This window comes from Otolemur garnettii, unplaced genomic scaffold, assembly GCF_000181295.1.
Source record: "Otolemur garnettii isolate 467f Iridium unplaced genomic scaffold, OtoGar3 scaffold00102, whole genome shotgun sequence".
Lineage (NCBI taxonomy): Eukaryota > Metazoa > Chordata > Mammalia > Primates > Galagidae > Otolemur > Otolemur garnettii.
In genome coordinates this window covers 3,206,088-3,222,092 of record NW_003852497.1, presented here as the reverse complement: position 1 = coordinate 3,222,092, position 16,005 = coordinate 3,206,088, and the positions used below count along the sequence as shown (strand labels likewise).

General features: G+C 42.5%; 1 protein-coding gene across 1 annotated transcript in view; it reads left to right on the top strand.

Moving 5' to 3' along the window:
• Nucleotides 1-13,197, top strand: part of UNC5D (unc-5 netrin receptor D) — a 578,354-nt gene extending 565,157 nt beyond the window's left edge. Inside the window, exon 17 of the mRNA XM_012809266.2 lies at nucleotides 12,258-13,197. Coding sequence (XP_012664720.1) covers nucleotides 12,258-12,462 — 205 coding nt within the window. The 3' untranslated portion in view covers nucleotides 12,463-13,197. The remainder of the gene's footprint in view (nucleotides 1-12,257) is intronic.
• Nucleotides 13,198-16,005: the final 2,808 nt, after the last annotated feature.

Sequence of the window (16,005 nt, the reverse complement as noted above, 5' to 3'; positions counted from 1 at the left end):
AATATTTCCCAGCACCTTCTGAGAATATTTCCCAGCACCCATCTGAGACAAAAGATGAGATGTCTCATATGGAACCAGTGAACATCGCAACTATGTCAGGCTCAGTCTCTGGTCAACGTGAGGACAAAAAAGGGAAAAACTAACTTAGAAAATGTGATTTGGTTAAACAAAACAAAACACAAAGAAAGCAATGAAAGGGGACTCGGAAGATCGGGGTGGCAGCTCTAAATGTGCCCCCAACCCCAGGGAACCCCAATGAATCACTTCCCGACCCTACATTTCTGTTTTTAGAAATACAATCCATGGAATCTGAACTAGGTTGATTCTTCAGTTAATTCTGGCTACAAATGTTTATGATTTTCTTAAGTCACCATTTAGAAAAAAATCATTGCCCCCGAATCCCTATGTGCCCAGGGCCACTGGTGTTGATTTGCTGAATGAAGCACAAGCACGTTTGCCTTCTTCCCTTTAATCCTTCATTTATAGTCTAAATAAGAGAACGACAGCGAGTGCCTCCGAGTCATCTGCTTCTGACCTTGCACAGTAAGGAAAGTGCATTTCAAACTGGGAGACTGAGTTTAGCAGGCTTTTGTGTCTGGGACAAGGAACATCGGGGCTGTGTTGGTGCAGGACGCCCCACAGTGTCTGGGTCATAAAACTTGGGTTGTGCCCTGGGTTCTCTTGTTTTGTTTTTCCCTAAGACCCCATCTCCTAGAACATCTAAAATTTTTTTGACCTAAGCAGGTCATGTAACCAATTTTATGGAAGTTTCTAATGTGGTGCCCAGGGTGTGTGGATTCTCAGTAAATGTCAGTTGTACCTCTTGACATTTTCACAATTAATAGCAAATTAGAATAGCAGGAATTCCTGTAATCCCCTTCTATCTCTAAATCATACACAGTCAACATAATCTCACTGGATGGCATTTTCTTGCCTTTCTTTGTAGGTTCATTCTTCAAAACTAGAACAGTGTTTAAATTGGGGATCAGCAAACTGTTTTTTCTGTGAAGGACCAGGTAGCAAAGAGGCCCCAGGGGTCTGCTCCACCTACTCTGATTGCACCTACAGAGTTGCACCTATTTGACTCTGATACTGTCTCAGGAAAGAAGCCAGAGGAAATTATTGAAACAACCAGGCCTGGTTATGTTCTAGTGAACTGTACTCACAAACACAGACAGCAACGCATATATTTGACCAACAGTACGATGTTTGCTGACTCCTGAATGAAATGTGCCTGCCCTCATTAAGTAAAACTCTATAGGATCATGTTGCCTTGGTCAGGATAATACCTGGAGCCGAGGCCCCGTCTTTCAGATCAGTATCCAGGAGTCTCCAGCATAGGGGCAGGGCAGGGTCCTCTTCTGTGGGCTCCTGTGGTTACAGCAGAGATGGCTACGTGGAGAAACAGAGCAGGAGAAAGATGACTCAAACCACCTTGTACCCTTATCAGCTAATTCTCTTTCTCCTTTTCCACACTCAAGTTCCTTTTATGGATCCCCTCAAAGATGAGATTTTCAGACACTACCCATCGCAGCTTCCTATTGTGTAATACCAAACGGCTGTTTTCGCTAGCTTATAATTCCAAATAATATATTAAAAGTATAGAACTAATAATGCTTATTAAAACATAGATATCTAAAATTGGCCATATGTCCATATTATTGGGTTATAAAGCCGTTTCACCAACTCTGGGATCACGACAGAAAGACGACCCCACGGCCCAGAGTCATTCCAGACAGAGAATTCGCCTCCCTCAGTCTTGTGACAGCACTTTTACCTGACTCTTCCCGTCCTTTCAATCCCCAAGAGTGTTAAAAAGCTGCTAAAGCAACAGCTCTCAAATTATGAAGGAAGAATTTGCAAAGGAAGTGGAGAAGAAACATTTGCTTTTATTGTATTGCCAGTGCACATGTTTCTTACTTTCCTTTTGGTGAATGCAGACGTCACTGATGATGAGCTGCCTTTTTGCCAGTTTCGACTTGGACCTGAGAAGGAAGGAACAGACAGGGATGTAGAGTTAAAAGGCTTAGCAGTCAATGAGAATGTGAGAAATGTCAGGGGGGTGCGGGAAGGCTGGCAACACAGTTGGCCTTCAACTTGCCTGCCGCACGGATCTACCTGAATGAGCCCCGTTCTCAGCAGAGAATGTCGTGGGTAACAGCTGCCATTACAGACTCTGTGAGCAAACCCCGCTATGACTCAGCCGCCATACTTGTGCCCTTCAGAACTGGGATTGCACATTTGTTCTGTAAATTCAGTGGCTGGGACTCTTCTCCTTCAGCATTCTTTGCCACATGTGATAGGCAGGTCGGGCATTGACCATGTGAGGTGGGGACTGTTGAAAACTTAGCAGATTAAATATGGGAGACAAACTGCTTCGGGTAGAAGTATTCCCCCACTTCTAAACTTTAATAACACCTTGTATTTTTAAAGTACAGTTGAATATACCAAAATAAAACCATCTATCTACTTAGGGGAAATCCAGTAAATATTTGATTGATGTGAACCCTTTCATGGGCTTTGAATTCTTGATCCTAAAACCTGACCTTGTAACAAATAGCTTTGATACGAACAAGCATCAAGGGATTTTGAAAGTTAGTCTTAAAACAGGCTACTGGACTGTTGATATAAAGCAACAGTCCCCCAGTTTTTTGGCACCAAGGACTGGTTTCGTGGAACACAATGTTTCCCTGGATGGGACAGGAGCAGAAGTTAGGTGGGGATGAGAGTAATGGGGGCTGGCTGAAAACACAGGTGAAGCTTCTCTCGGCCACTGTTCATGTCCTGCTGTGTGGCCCAGTTCCTAATAGGCCACGGCCAGAACCTTGTGGTACCAGGGACCAGTTACATGGAAGAAACTGGGGGGGGGGGGACAGGAGGCAAAGTTCATGTGGTGGTGGCACGCAGCCCAGTCCACATCCCCAGGGTTGGGGACCACAGTTACACAGGATTCCCGGCTTTCCTCCTAGGCCTCAGTATGTGAAGTTCTACTTAGATCATTCTGCATCAGACTTCATTATTTTTATATTCCAGAAACCTTTGTGATAACACAGCCAGCTTGGCCAGGGTGCTATGGGAACAGATGCCTGAGATATGGGCAGATGAGTAGAGGGGAATCCTCCAAAATGGAAGAAAGGATTTCAAAATCTGCAAAGTAGCAGATAAATGACATCTTATTCGTGGTTTTTCCCAAGGCCCTACCTAGTCATAAACTTGTTTGAAAATTTGTAAGCATTGCCAAGGAAAACTATTTTATTATCGTTCAGCTAGTTAAAACAGTACACTGCCTATTTTAGATGTGGAGGGTAATGGGGATGGTGAGTAAATTCGTCACACCTCATGGCCACTAAGCAGCGCTGTGATAACTTGTTTACACCAGAACTTTTTGTTTGTTTGTTTTGCAACACAGTCTCATTGTGTCGCCCTCAGTAGAGTGCTGTGGCATCACAGCTCACAGCAGCCTCCAACTCTTGGGCTTAAGTGATTCTCTTGCCTCCACCTCCCAAGTAGTTGGGACTATAGGCACCCACAATAACGCCCAGCTATTTTTTTTGTTGCAGTTGTCATTGTTGTTTAGCAGGCCTGGGCCAGGCTCGAACCCACCAGCTTCAGTGTATGTGGCCAGTGCCCTACTCACTGAGCTACAAGCTCTGAGCTTACACCAAATCTTTTAACAGAACCTTTCATGGGAAACAGAATCTTCTCGCACTGAGGTGCCATCTTTTCACCCTGTCTGTCCCTCCTCTTAGCTGCATGCAAAGGACAGTGAAATGGCCAGAGTGAGGTCCCACGGCGGCTTACCCATCTGTCTCTCAGTGACTACTGAGAATTCCCTGGTGGTGGGATGGTCTCAGAGCCAGGTTTCTTGTGGGTGAAGAAAGAGGGAGGGATGAGAGAGAGAAGAATTTGAGAATAAAGTGCATGAGAAAACCGGTCTCACAGGCAGAGCAGTGAGGGAGGATGGGGGGTGACCCCGGCACTAACTTTCTCATCCCTGTGTTGAATCTGGAGTATGATTACACCAAACTCAGCATTCCTGGTTCTGCAGGCTGGAGACTAGAAAACACATGGTACCTTTTAAATAATGAAAGTGGGAAGGAAGCTGCCATTTCCAGAAAAACGATCTTCATGATTCTTCAAATGAGAGTTAACGCATAGGGCAATAACATTACATAGGTCCTTGGAGGCCAAATACTGTGAAGCCCAAGTCAGATTTTCTGGTTCTGGCCTGGTAGACGTATGCAGGGTCTGAAATTTCAAATCCCTTAGACTGAAGCCAGAGGGACCCAACCCAACAACACGGTGGGTGTTTGGACTTCATTCTGGCAAAGTCAGGGACTCATGAAACTGAAAACAGGCAGGCCTGGGACACACTTAGCCATGAACAAGCTGTGTGCATGGTTTGCTGAGTTGCAGGTGTCATCCTCAGGCAATGCAGAAAAAGAGCTTTTTATGTCCCTCCAGGAGAACTAAAGTCACAGCCCGCCCCATGAACTCCAGGGGATGGTGGGAGGGGACTACACTTCTTCTAGGCCAGCAGTTCTAAACACATCCTGCCTGTCAGATATTTACATTGCAATTTATAACAGTAGCAAAATTACAGTTACAAAGTAGCAGCGAAAATAATTGTATGGTTGGGGGTCACCACAACATGAGGAACTGTATTAAAGGGTCGCGGCCTTAGGAAGGGTGAGAACCGCTGATCTAGGCAGTGGGTGAATGTGTGATGCTCTTCAAAGGACAGAGTTCTCTCCTTTAAGCTAAGATAGTTTCCAGAAAAGGTGGACGTGCCAAAGCCCCGTATAGCCAGAGAATCCCCTTCATGACCACAGTTTCAAACAGCGCTGGAAAAGCTGAAGCTGTCAGCACGTCTGAACGAGGATGTTTCCTACCTGGAGAAAGTAAGATCGTAGGGACGATCTTGTCTGTTTAGTAGACTGTCCTTTAAGTGATTAACTTGCCTTGCAGTTGTTTCTGGGGTTTTATTGTCTTTTCATTTCCCAAACTGAGAAAGCGTCACAGGCTTGCTCTGTCAAGAATGAAACTGGAGAAATGGAAAGCAGGAGGCACAGACGGTCTCCAAGGCTTTCATGTTTTCCAAAGAAAGAGGAATCCTTGCTATGCCCTTTCAAGAACCAGATAATGGAATGGGCCAAAGATAGCTAGGAAGACATTTCATTGCTAAATTAAATGGCCTGAAAGAATGAATGCGCCACTCTTAGGGCGAGACAGACTGGAACCCAGGGTGTGCTCAAATTGCTGTGTCCTTTTAGGGGTGCTCTCCATGCCGGCTTCCTTTCACCAAAAGATACTGGGGAATAGAGAGTTAGGGGGTAGCTTTCATCTGTGGCTGCTGCTTTAGAAAATCCACACTGATTTGCTTTATCCTGGAGGCTACTTCACTATTTGTTTACTTGCCCAGTGAGGCTGAGTCTGGGGGGAAGAGCTGGACAGGGAGGCCAAAGGCTTACGCTCTGTCCAGTTACTGCCATTGAGGTTGTTTAAAGAATTCTATGGAGGTTGTTTGGGGGCACGTGAAAGGCTTTCGTTAAGTGAGACAACTAGAATGATGGCAGAAATCTTCATGTTTTTTCTTTGTGATTGCATTTCAGCTCCCTCTTTGGCACTCTTCACACCAGACTCCGCGCTGTTCTTACAGTGATGCTCCCTGATTTATCAGGCAACTTCACTTAGTTTTCACTTTTGATACTGAGGCATGACTCAGAATGGGGATCTTTTTAAAATATGCTTCTTGGGCGACACCTGTGGCTCAGTGAGTAGGGCACTAGCCCCATATACCAAGGGTGGCGGGTTTGAACCCAGCCCCGGCCAAACTGCAAAGAAACAATAGCCGGGCATTGTGGCGGGCTCCTGTAGTCCCAGCTACTCGGGAGGCTGAGGCAAGAGAATCGCCTAAGCCCAAGAACTGGAGGTTGCTGGGAGCTGTCATGCCACCGCACTCTACCAAGGGTGACAGAGTAAAATTCTGTCTCCAAGAAAATAAATAAATAAATAAAATGTGGCTTCGTAGTGGCTAAAGAATAAAGTTGACTTCGCTGTAAATGGCAACCAGTTCTAGACTATAAACAAACGTTTTGCCCTCCTGGACAGGTGCAAATGCTCCTTTCTGTTGAAAGGGTTGGGTGAAAGCCTGAGTTTTGAATGAAATTTTGGCCCAGGCCTGGAATGAGGCGCCTTCTCTGCTGAGGACATTAGGCTGCGGCACTCAAGTGAGGACCCCTCCTGCATTTTAGAATGAAATTCGCTGTCACAATTCAAGCAGTTGAATCGTCCCCCTGGTAGCTTTGTTATTTGGAATTTGGAATGGAATTTGGCCTTATAGACCAGGCACAGTCGAGGGAGTCAGAACACTGAGCTAGGGGACTCCCCGCCCCAAGTACAAGGTGCCCTCTGTGGGTTTCCCTTCCTTTCCATTACTGTTATCTAATCTCTTTCTTAACTGATGAAGGACTTAGATGTACTTGTCCCAAAGACATTTGCATTTGAATTGTGCAGGAATTCTGGAAGGCCTGAAAGCTTTTCACAGCACTAAAGAAAGGGCCATATCTCTAGCTATTTTCATTCTGATAAAATTACTACCAGGTGACAATAGTTTATAAAGACCCTATATGGCAGAATTATATCTTGGCCCCTCAAGTCTCTCCCCTCTTTATACCACAAAAAGAAAATAGCACAATAGCTATTTCCCAAAATCCTGACATCTAACTTAAAATTCTATCATTAGTTTAACAAGGCTATTAGTTGGAAGATATATTTTGAAATTAAGATTCTGTATAGCAAGTCAGTGTTTGACCCACTCGCACCATTATAAATTGGCCTGTGTCAGGCCAGCAAAATTGGCAAACTAGATTCATGTTTCCTCCTCTTCCCTGGCCTCCACATGAAGCATGGGAAGTTAATTGAGCCTGGGGATGAGGATAGGGAAGCCTCTGAAAGATGAAATTAATCATGGTAATAAAATAAACTTCCAAGAACTCAGGTGTATAGAAAGCATTTAAGCTCAACAAAACAAAATTAAATTTAATAAACCATTAGCACTCAATGAACTTACAAGGATAAATGTATTCAACTGTCTTAGCCGAAGCTCTAATCTGCTTGTCTGTGTTTTGCCATTTATCTGAACTCGGATTTGCAAAGGAAAAGGTGAAGTTGTTGGATCCAGAGAACTTAGGTCAAATGAATAGAACTGAAGAAATAGAATTATTCTAAAGTAAATTCCTAAAATTCATAGAGATTAAATCATTAACATGTAGCATCTTTATGAGCACAAAATAGAAATCTCAGTTTTCAGAATTATTTCTGTCGATCCAAATTGGAAAAGGCTATTGTTGCAGGAGGGCGAGGCCCAACGGAGAGAAAGAGCACCCAAACACCATAGTTATAAGAGGAAGGGTTTATTCATTGGCCAGGAGCTTCCGGCATAGAAGATTTCCAAATGGTCGTGCTCCCCTACTGGCTTGGTCTTTCCCTTTTTATTGACAGTCAACAAGTTCCACCCCACAGGTACCCTTCCCATTGGCCAGTTTGAATCAAGCGGGAGATGCTAGTCTAGCCCCTGCAGAACTACAGGATTTCACAGAACTTGGAAATTTCCAGGTTCCAGGAGGTTAAGCCTATAAATTCCCAAGAGCTGAGTCACCATGGAGGGGGCCCTGCAGGTGCATCCTCGGGGTCTCCCTGAGAAGACCTGTTCTCCCGGACCTCGCCCCTCTCCAGTATCCTCTCTCATTATGACAGAAAGGCTCCCTAAAGTTCAGTTCATAGAAAAGTAACAAATTGAAGCGTCTAAAATGAGCATAATAAACATTAGTTTCTTTAAAAATTTCTCAAAGAGACAGAAAAAAATACTATTGACTTTTATTTTCAGGCATTTGTCTGAATATTTAGGATTACTGTTTTTGCAAATATTATGGTTTTGTTCCCTCCCTGCTAAAGAAATTCAAAGACACTCAGAAAGTGGTTTAAAACCAACTTGCTGTGAATTCTGCTTTGCAATACTGAATTACAGCGTTTCCTGAACTATGTGTGTGCCACCATTATTGTGACGAGAAATGGGTCACACTCCACACCCGGGGAGCATATTGCAAGGGTACAAGTCAAAGCTATCAAGTATAGAACATAAATGTCTAAACACAATAAGTAAATGAGGTGAAAAATACATTTGTTGGATGTCAGCACTCCAAACTGTATAAAAACATCAACACGTTGTACCCCACATCTGCATAAATGTATTAATAAAAGGAACAAAAAAGGAATGGGTCACACAGATTAGGATCAGAATAATTTCACAAGGACGGTACATAGATGACCAAATGGATATATGGCACACCAATTAAAAAAAAAAGCGATTTATTTGCACACGTGTAAACAATAAAATAGACTTTGGGAACAGCCTATTGCGTTAGGATTTAGGGTTTTTACATATTCTGTTATGAACAGGTAAGTGTAGTTTAATAGGATCTCTATCTATTAATCCAAAGCTGGTAGTATTATTTTTAATAAGGCTGATATGCTTTCCCTATGTGTATACTAAAATTAAGTGGAATTTGAGACTTGGGTTTTGCTGAATGTGCTTGTATACATCAAAGCATAAATTTAAAACTTGCTTTGGGGAGCACATTTCACTTGCTACAATATGTTCGGGAGCCTATGCCAAGTGGGAGTTCTATTTCTGCCTCTTTTGATCATTTAGCTTCCTTTAGCCCTGGGTGCCCACTCCACAAATCCGGACATTGGCAGGACTTTCCAGAACGTGGCGGCTGGCAGGAGTCATTCTCTAGCCCTCTTCTTCCTCCAAGCAAGTGTACTCACAAGTATTTTAATATTGTGTGGCGACAGTGATTCATCAGACTGTTGTTTATGGCTCCGTGGAATTTTTATTATGGCATTTTTATGCCCAGATCTTCCTGTCACGTCTTGAAACGTCAAAGTTCCCCAAACATTTACAGGGAATAAAACTCTCTGAGCCCTTGAGACAGGACACACAGCCTGGGATTCAGCAGTTTGGGCGATCTAGGGACTTAGATTCAAATGTAGCACAAAGTAGGAAGTTCAGCCTAATCTCCTTCAAATAGCTGCGGAAATCTAGTGTGGCTCATGGGACAGCAGTCGGCGCAATGGCCTACAGATAAGCCAAATGCGGGCCACCACCTGTTTTTCCATAGCCCGCAGGATAAGGATGGTTATTACATTTTTAAATAGCTGGAGGGGGGGTGTCAAAAGATGAGTAATCTTGCAGGACACATGAAAGTTGTACAACAATCTAACACTAGTGCGCATGTAAAGTTTTACTGGCCCAGCCCCGCCTGCTTGCTGACACGCTGCCTACAGCTGCTTCTGCACCACCCTGGCAGGGCAGAGTAGCCCAACAGAGACCATGTGTGGCCTCTAAAGCCAAAAGCGTTTCCTGCTTGGCTTTTTACAGGGGAAATTTGTCACCCCGTTACAGAATTGTGTGTCTAACTTTTGGGCCCCCAGAATTCCAGGCACTGTTGTTCAACAGCAAACACAAAGTGTGTATCTTTGATAATATTAAGAAAACACTCTCAATAGTTCTGCTTTTGTTGCTGGCACTGTTGTTTTTGAGACGACAGTGGTGATCATAAAGAATTATTTACCCACGTCAGAAACAAGAGAATGGTCGTCATTCTCATGATGGACATGGAAACAGATGGTCACACAGGCCACCCCGCGTCTCGCTCTGCCTCTCTGATTCTTTCCCAGCTGTGCCGTCAGTCACTGTTCTTCTAGAACGCAGGTTAGGAGGTCTGGGGGAGACAGAGCAACGCTCCCTGCAGACATCTCCACCTGCCCGGGAAGAAGAGACCACGTTCAAAACAAACTTGGGAAATACGAGGGACTGGGACCCTTTCAACTCCTCCTGCACCATTGGCTTGGTTATTGCTGTTAGGGTGGAAATGAACAACCATTAAAAAAAGGAAGGAAGGAGAACAAAAAGAAATCAGAATGTCAGAATGGTTTTAAGCTGGGCTTCTCCCTTTTTCAATTAAAGATTCGTAAAAGGTGGAAAATATTTGTAGTATCCTTGATATTTATGCTATTTGGCAACCCCTGGCTATAAATAGTCTTTAAAAACCTTAATAAAATTGGACTTTTTTCAGTCCGAATTGCTGTGCACACACACACATATGTGTGTGTAAAGGATAATGTGTCCCTGAGAGCTTGTCTTCTGAGTGGTCTATGAATCTACTTTGTATGATTATACTCTGGGTACGGTGATGCAAAGGAAAACCACTCTCAAATAGGCAGTGCTCCGGTTGACTCCGGTAAAGTTCTGATGAGTTGAAAAGACTTTCCAGAGATGATATTTCTATCCTTACAATATATGTCCCTATGAAAACAGTGACCCTTAATCTTTTGTGTGTCTTAGCCTTCATCCTGCAAAGTTACTATTCTAGGATTTTTCACTGCAAATACCCTTATCATCTGCAAAAGGCTTGTAGGAACCAGTCACTTAGCTGATGGGCGTTGAGTAAACAAACACCTGTCATAGTATTCTGATAAGTTCTGTAGCGGACTTAGAAAATCATTAGATATGATCCTTGCCTTTCAGGTATTTATTCAAATTGGGAAGGCAGAACTCACATACCACAGAAGAAATACATAAACATTTTATTCACATGAAGGTTTAAACATAAGCATAAAAAGAGTTCATGGAGACTTTACGTCCTTCATGTTCACATGGATGGATCTGGAAAATGCTCTTCTTAGCAAAGTATCACAAGAATGGAAGAAAAAGTATCCAATGTACACACCCCTATTATGAAACTAATTTATACCTTTTATATGAAAGCTATAACCTAATAACAGCCTAAGAATATGGGGAGGGAGAGGGATTAGAAAAAAAAAAAAGGAATGAAATTAAAAAAAAAAAGAGTTCAGAGAAGACATTAATCATTTTAAGGAAAGAATGATGAGAATTGAACCAAGCAGTGTGGATGTATGATCTTGATAGCCAGGATGAAGGGGGAAGTGGATGTTTCCAGTGACCAGAGCTCAAAGAGCAAAGGAAGGGAGGAATAGATGTGTGTCTGTGTGTCTGTGTGTGTGTATGTATATATGTATATATATGCATATATGAATATTTATATAATTTCCCATATTGAGGTTGAGGCCACACCAAGGAAGGCATTAGAAACAATCAGAGAATCCAGGCACCTGTAACCCTAGCATTTTCGGAGACTGAGGCAGGAGGAGTGTTTGAGGTCAAGTCAGAGACCAGCCTGAGCAAGAATAAGACCTTGTCTCTATTTAAAAAAAAAAAAAAAATAGAAAAACTAGCCAAATGTGATAATGCATGCCAGTACTTCCAGCTTCTTGGGAGGCTGGGGCAGGAGGACCACATCAGCCCAGGAGTCTGAGGTTGCAGTGAGCTACGACGGCACTGGACTTTAGCCCAGGTAACTGAATGAGACCCTGTTCTGAAAAACTAGACTAGGTATCTTAGGATTGAGTTGAGGAAGTAGAATGAAGGCTATATTAGAGAATTGGAAGGCGCTCTAAGGTTTTTGCTGGGTAGTATAAGTGGTCAAAATAGAAAGACAAGTACAGGAATAAAAACATAAAAGCCAGGGTCAAAAACCAACCTCCTAGTGTGAGAGATTAGAAAAGGTAGCTGTAAATACCAGGATACTCATTCTAGTTGGGAGGCGTGGGGAATGATACCCATTTCTGATGATTCGAGTTTGAGGATGTGGAGGGGCATCTTGTTGGAGCAACTCCAAGGTCCTTCAGAGATCCATAACTAGCTCACAGGAGCCTGCGAGACTAGCAGGTGCTGACGCAGACCCTGTCCACCTGGAGTTGATAACTACTCCATTTAGTACTTGAACCCACTAAGGAAGGAAGAACAATAAGAAATCAAAGATAACATTTTGAAAGCCCTTACCCAGGGGAGAGGAGTCAGACATTTTGAAAACAACAGGAGTGAGTTACATCATCACAAAAACTAACCAAATCAAGCATTTCAAGAGGGAAACCAGCAGCTCAAAGAAGGTGAGTACTGAGAACGGGATAAACAGGTCATTGATAACATTCCAAACTACAGTGCCACGTGAGTGCTGGGATAAAAACCGGACCACGCCAGACCTGCCTTCATGATGCTTTACCGCACTGTAATAATATCCATAAAAGTTCAATTTAAATTCCCCCATTGTGATCTTATTTATTCCTTTATTTTCATTGTTGTTTTGTTGTTGTTGTTCAACTCTACCTAGGAATTTATCTTATTTTGCTACACAAAGTAGCCCATCTGCTGTCATCTTGAACCTGTGGGAAGCTCGTCATCAGCATGACGGTGACCTTGACTCCCTGGCCTGTGCCCTTGAAGAGATTGGGAGGACACACACGAAACTCGCAAACATCTCGGAATCCCAGCTTGACGAAGCCGACTTCAACTACAGCAGGCAAAATGGACTCTAGTTCACGTCCTCCCATGTGACAGCGTGATGGCCAGCTTGGGGACATTCGCTTTAAACGGTGAAAGAAAGCAGCAGCTTTGTGCCCAGTGGCATTTAGGGAATTCAGCCTTCATTTACAATCAGTGAGATTCCCTGGCAGAAGAAACTGCATTTTATATAAGTAAAGCGTGTTAACAGGGAAGAGTCCAAGCTCTCTCAGATAGCAGAGGGCTCCACTGTTTCCTCAAGTCCACACTGGGGTTAACGATGGTCACATTCCTTGGACTTGGGTGGCAAGAATAAAAGTAAGGGCATATCTAGAAGTAGCTACGGGGGAAATGACCTACCATAGAGCTGGGAAGGCAGATACTGATCAAATGCGTGTTTTAAAGCAGGTTTTTAATGATGTGCCCCCCAAAGCCAGCTGACTCTGGTGCCAAATTGTCAGAGTTTTCTACCAATGAGCATCTGGAATGTCAGGAGTCATTCTAGAGGTGAAGCAGCATTGCTAACCCACTTGTGTAATTCCAACCACATCAAGGAGGCATTTAGAACTTAGATCTGAGTACGTCACCCCAGCACCAGTCCCCTGTCTCCCAGGCACTCAAGGGAGACAAGATAACAAGGTAAGGGGGACCACAAACTAGTTCCTGTAGTGTACCCCACCTTCTTTTTCCCCAGAGACAAATCTGCCCATATTTTTCCTCTTCCTGCCCCACTGCAGCAGAGATGTTTCAAGGCACTAGACTCATCAATATAGAAATGTATTTCTTTGAACATAACAAAGTAGGACCATCTCTGTTGCCACCTAAGCCACTCATGCTGCATAATTCATAACTCGTACAGCTTGTTATGTGGATTTGGAGACAGGAGAGGTCATTAGGTCCAAGGAAACACATGAAGTGTAGATGTCACAGGCCTCCAATAAGCTGTAATTCTAGGAGGCAAGTCTTTATCTCGTTCTCCAATGTTGTTATAAGAGAATGAGGTGTTTTACTATATTTTTCAATCCCGATTCTTGACATTTTCTAGCCTTTGGGTACTATGTCATTAGCATTGGCCTCTTCCTCTTGAGAAATTAACAGATAGTCTTTGCTCTAAGTGGTACCCAAGTAAAGATGCGAGGAATACCTCTACCTTGGTGTCCGAGAAACCACATGCATTGTTCAGGGAGCATTAAAGCCCTGACCACCCATCCTCACTGAATATGCTTTCTCTACAGAACCATTCACTTATATGGCTATTGCTTCATGATTCTTTTTAAAATTAGGACACAGCATTATTGAAATCCACAGACAAGTCATGACCCTCATCTTAACGTTTTACTCCATCTTTTTTCTCCTACTAAATCATTTTTGACAAGATGTCCTGGTAGACTAAAGATGAACAAATACACTCCTGCTCATTTTCTGATGGATGTTTTAATTAGCTGTCCACAATCAAGACGACCAAAGTCAAGGACCCAGACTTACCACAAGGCAGCTAATCAGCTACTTAGAGGTTGGCTACATTATAATCAAATAAAAGTAGTCAGGGAATGAGGGAGGTGGGGTATACTCAGCAATGGGGATATGATCGATTTTTTTGAAACATTTTTATAGGCCCTTGTTAAAGAAAAAATAATGTTGAGAATCTCCAGCTGAGCAAATAAGACCTGAAGACAGGTTGAATTGATACCGTGGGTAAGGCATTGAAGACCTCCCGAGTGTGTGGGCCATTCTCTCTAACCGATGTGTGGTATTCACGATCCCTGTATTAGAAGGCTTTGCTACATGTAATTTAGGAGCATCTCGCTTTTCTCAGGAACCAAAGGCTTATTATACAAAACAAACCTATCATCTTAGAATTGTCAAGCATATTTTCAAAAATACCATATAAAGATCAGAAAATCACCCTTTTGCTAGTGGACTCAACTTCTTCATTCCTTCTAGGGAACGATAGAGGGACAGCATACAAATGTAAACCATTTGGCATCACCGATGTAATTTTTGAAAGAGAAAGAGGTGGAAGTAGATGGTCACAATAAACCAGAGATTGGTTGCCCTGGGGCGGGATGCAGACGGAATCTGCATTCACTGTTGAGTAATAACTTGTAGAAAACACATTCTGGAGTTGATGTGAATATCCATTGTGGAGGATTTTTTGTTTTAAACCATCCTACCCATTTTTAATCTTCCCTTCTAATAGGGCTTATAATTGTTTTAGCTATTCTATGAATCCACACAGATCTTTTTCAGATGCTTGATCCTTCTTTTTATATTTTCAAACAGGTGAAAAATGTAAACAGTTTTCTGTAAAATCTAGATTATTTTAAGATGAGATTGTTGGCAATCTCTGAATGTCTGGAATTTCCTCTCATGGATCGTTTTTTCTTTGGCGGGGGCTGGGGGGGGACTGAGTTATAAATGGGCTTGAACATCCTATCATGTAGATCAAAAAAGAAAGACGTTAGTGTGATTCATCTCAGATTTCAGCCAAGGTTTAATCAAATCCTTATTTCAGTGCTTTTGGTTCCCTCTTTATATGTCTCTTACTTATTTCTGCTGGGTCCTACATGGGATTTCTAGAGAAGTGTATGAAATTCTGTGATCATTGCATGTCAGAATTGTGCAGTATTTTACAATAGAATTTCAAAGAGAACCCCTGGTTATGAGATTTACAGACCAAGATATGTGTGTGAGGGGGTGGAATTGCAGATCAGATGAAAACTTAAATCATACTCGAACCTGTGGTTATTCCCTGTAGCCTAACCTTTGTTCCTTGGTTCTATCATAACACAAACGCCCCTCCCTGTCTAAGCACAAGATTTGGAAGTCTTATTATACTGATGCAAAATAAGGCAAAAATCAAGAGTAGCCTTGAGTACTTGGTAAGCAACTTAACATTTTTACAAAATATCCCACTTAATGCCAAATCTTTCAGTCTTCAAAGGCATTGAAGTCTAATAGTCATCCTTTCAACATGACTTAAAATTATGCCACCAAAATGGTGTGCTTCACAGCTGCACCACACTGCGGCATCGTAAAGTTAATTTACAGTTTTTACAGCATTGCTGGTGGAGTCTTACTGGTTTACATTAAATTCCTTTAAGCCAAAGGAAGCTTGCTCTCTGGATTTAAATGCAAACTTCATTTACTGGTGCAAGAAGTCTCATAAAACTCAGATGTACTCCCACAAAAATTTTATGGACCTTTTTGTTAATAGATGAAAAAGCATTCCCCTTAACAAAGGGAACTTTTCACTTTCTTAAAAAATTATTTTGGTCTCCAATCACGGGTGTTGTCAGTATATTTTTCTTTCTGTAGGCTTTGAGAAAGGATTCTAAAGTGAAATCACTAAACCAGGGTTCTCTTTGGATCAAAAGTCCTAGATTCCGATGCTTGACAAAAGTTCTCAGCATCGAGATTGATAAACAAATGTAGAATATTCCAGTGGTATAATTGGTCTTAGATCGTATGCGCCACTTGCCAAACTGCTGGCAAATGTACCTGTGAATTTCAAAACCTTAGGAGATCGTTTGGTATGCTTATGTTTTGCCTTTTAGCCATTTTCTCTTCGATTTCTT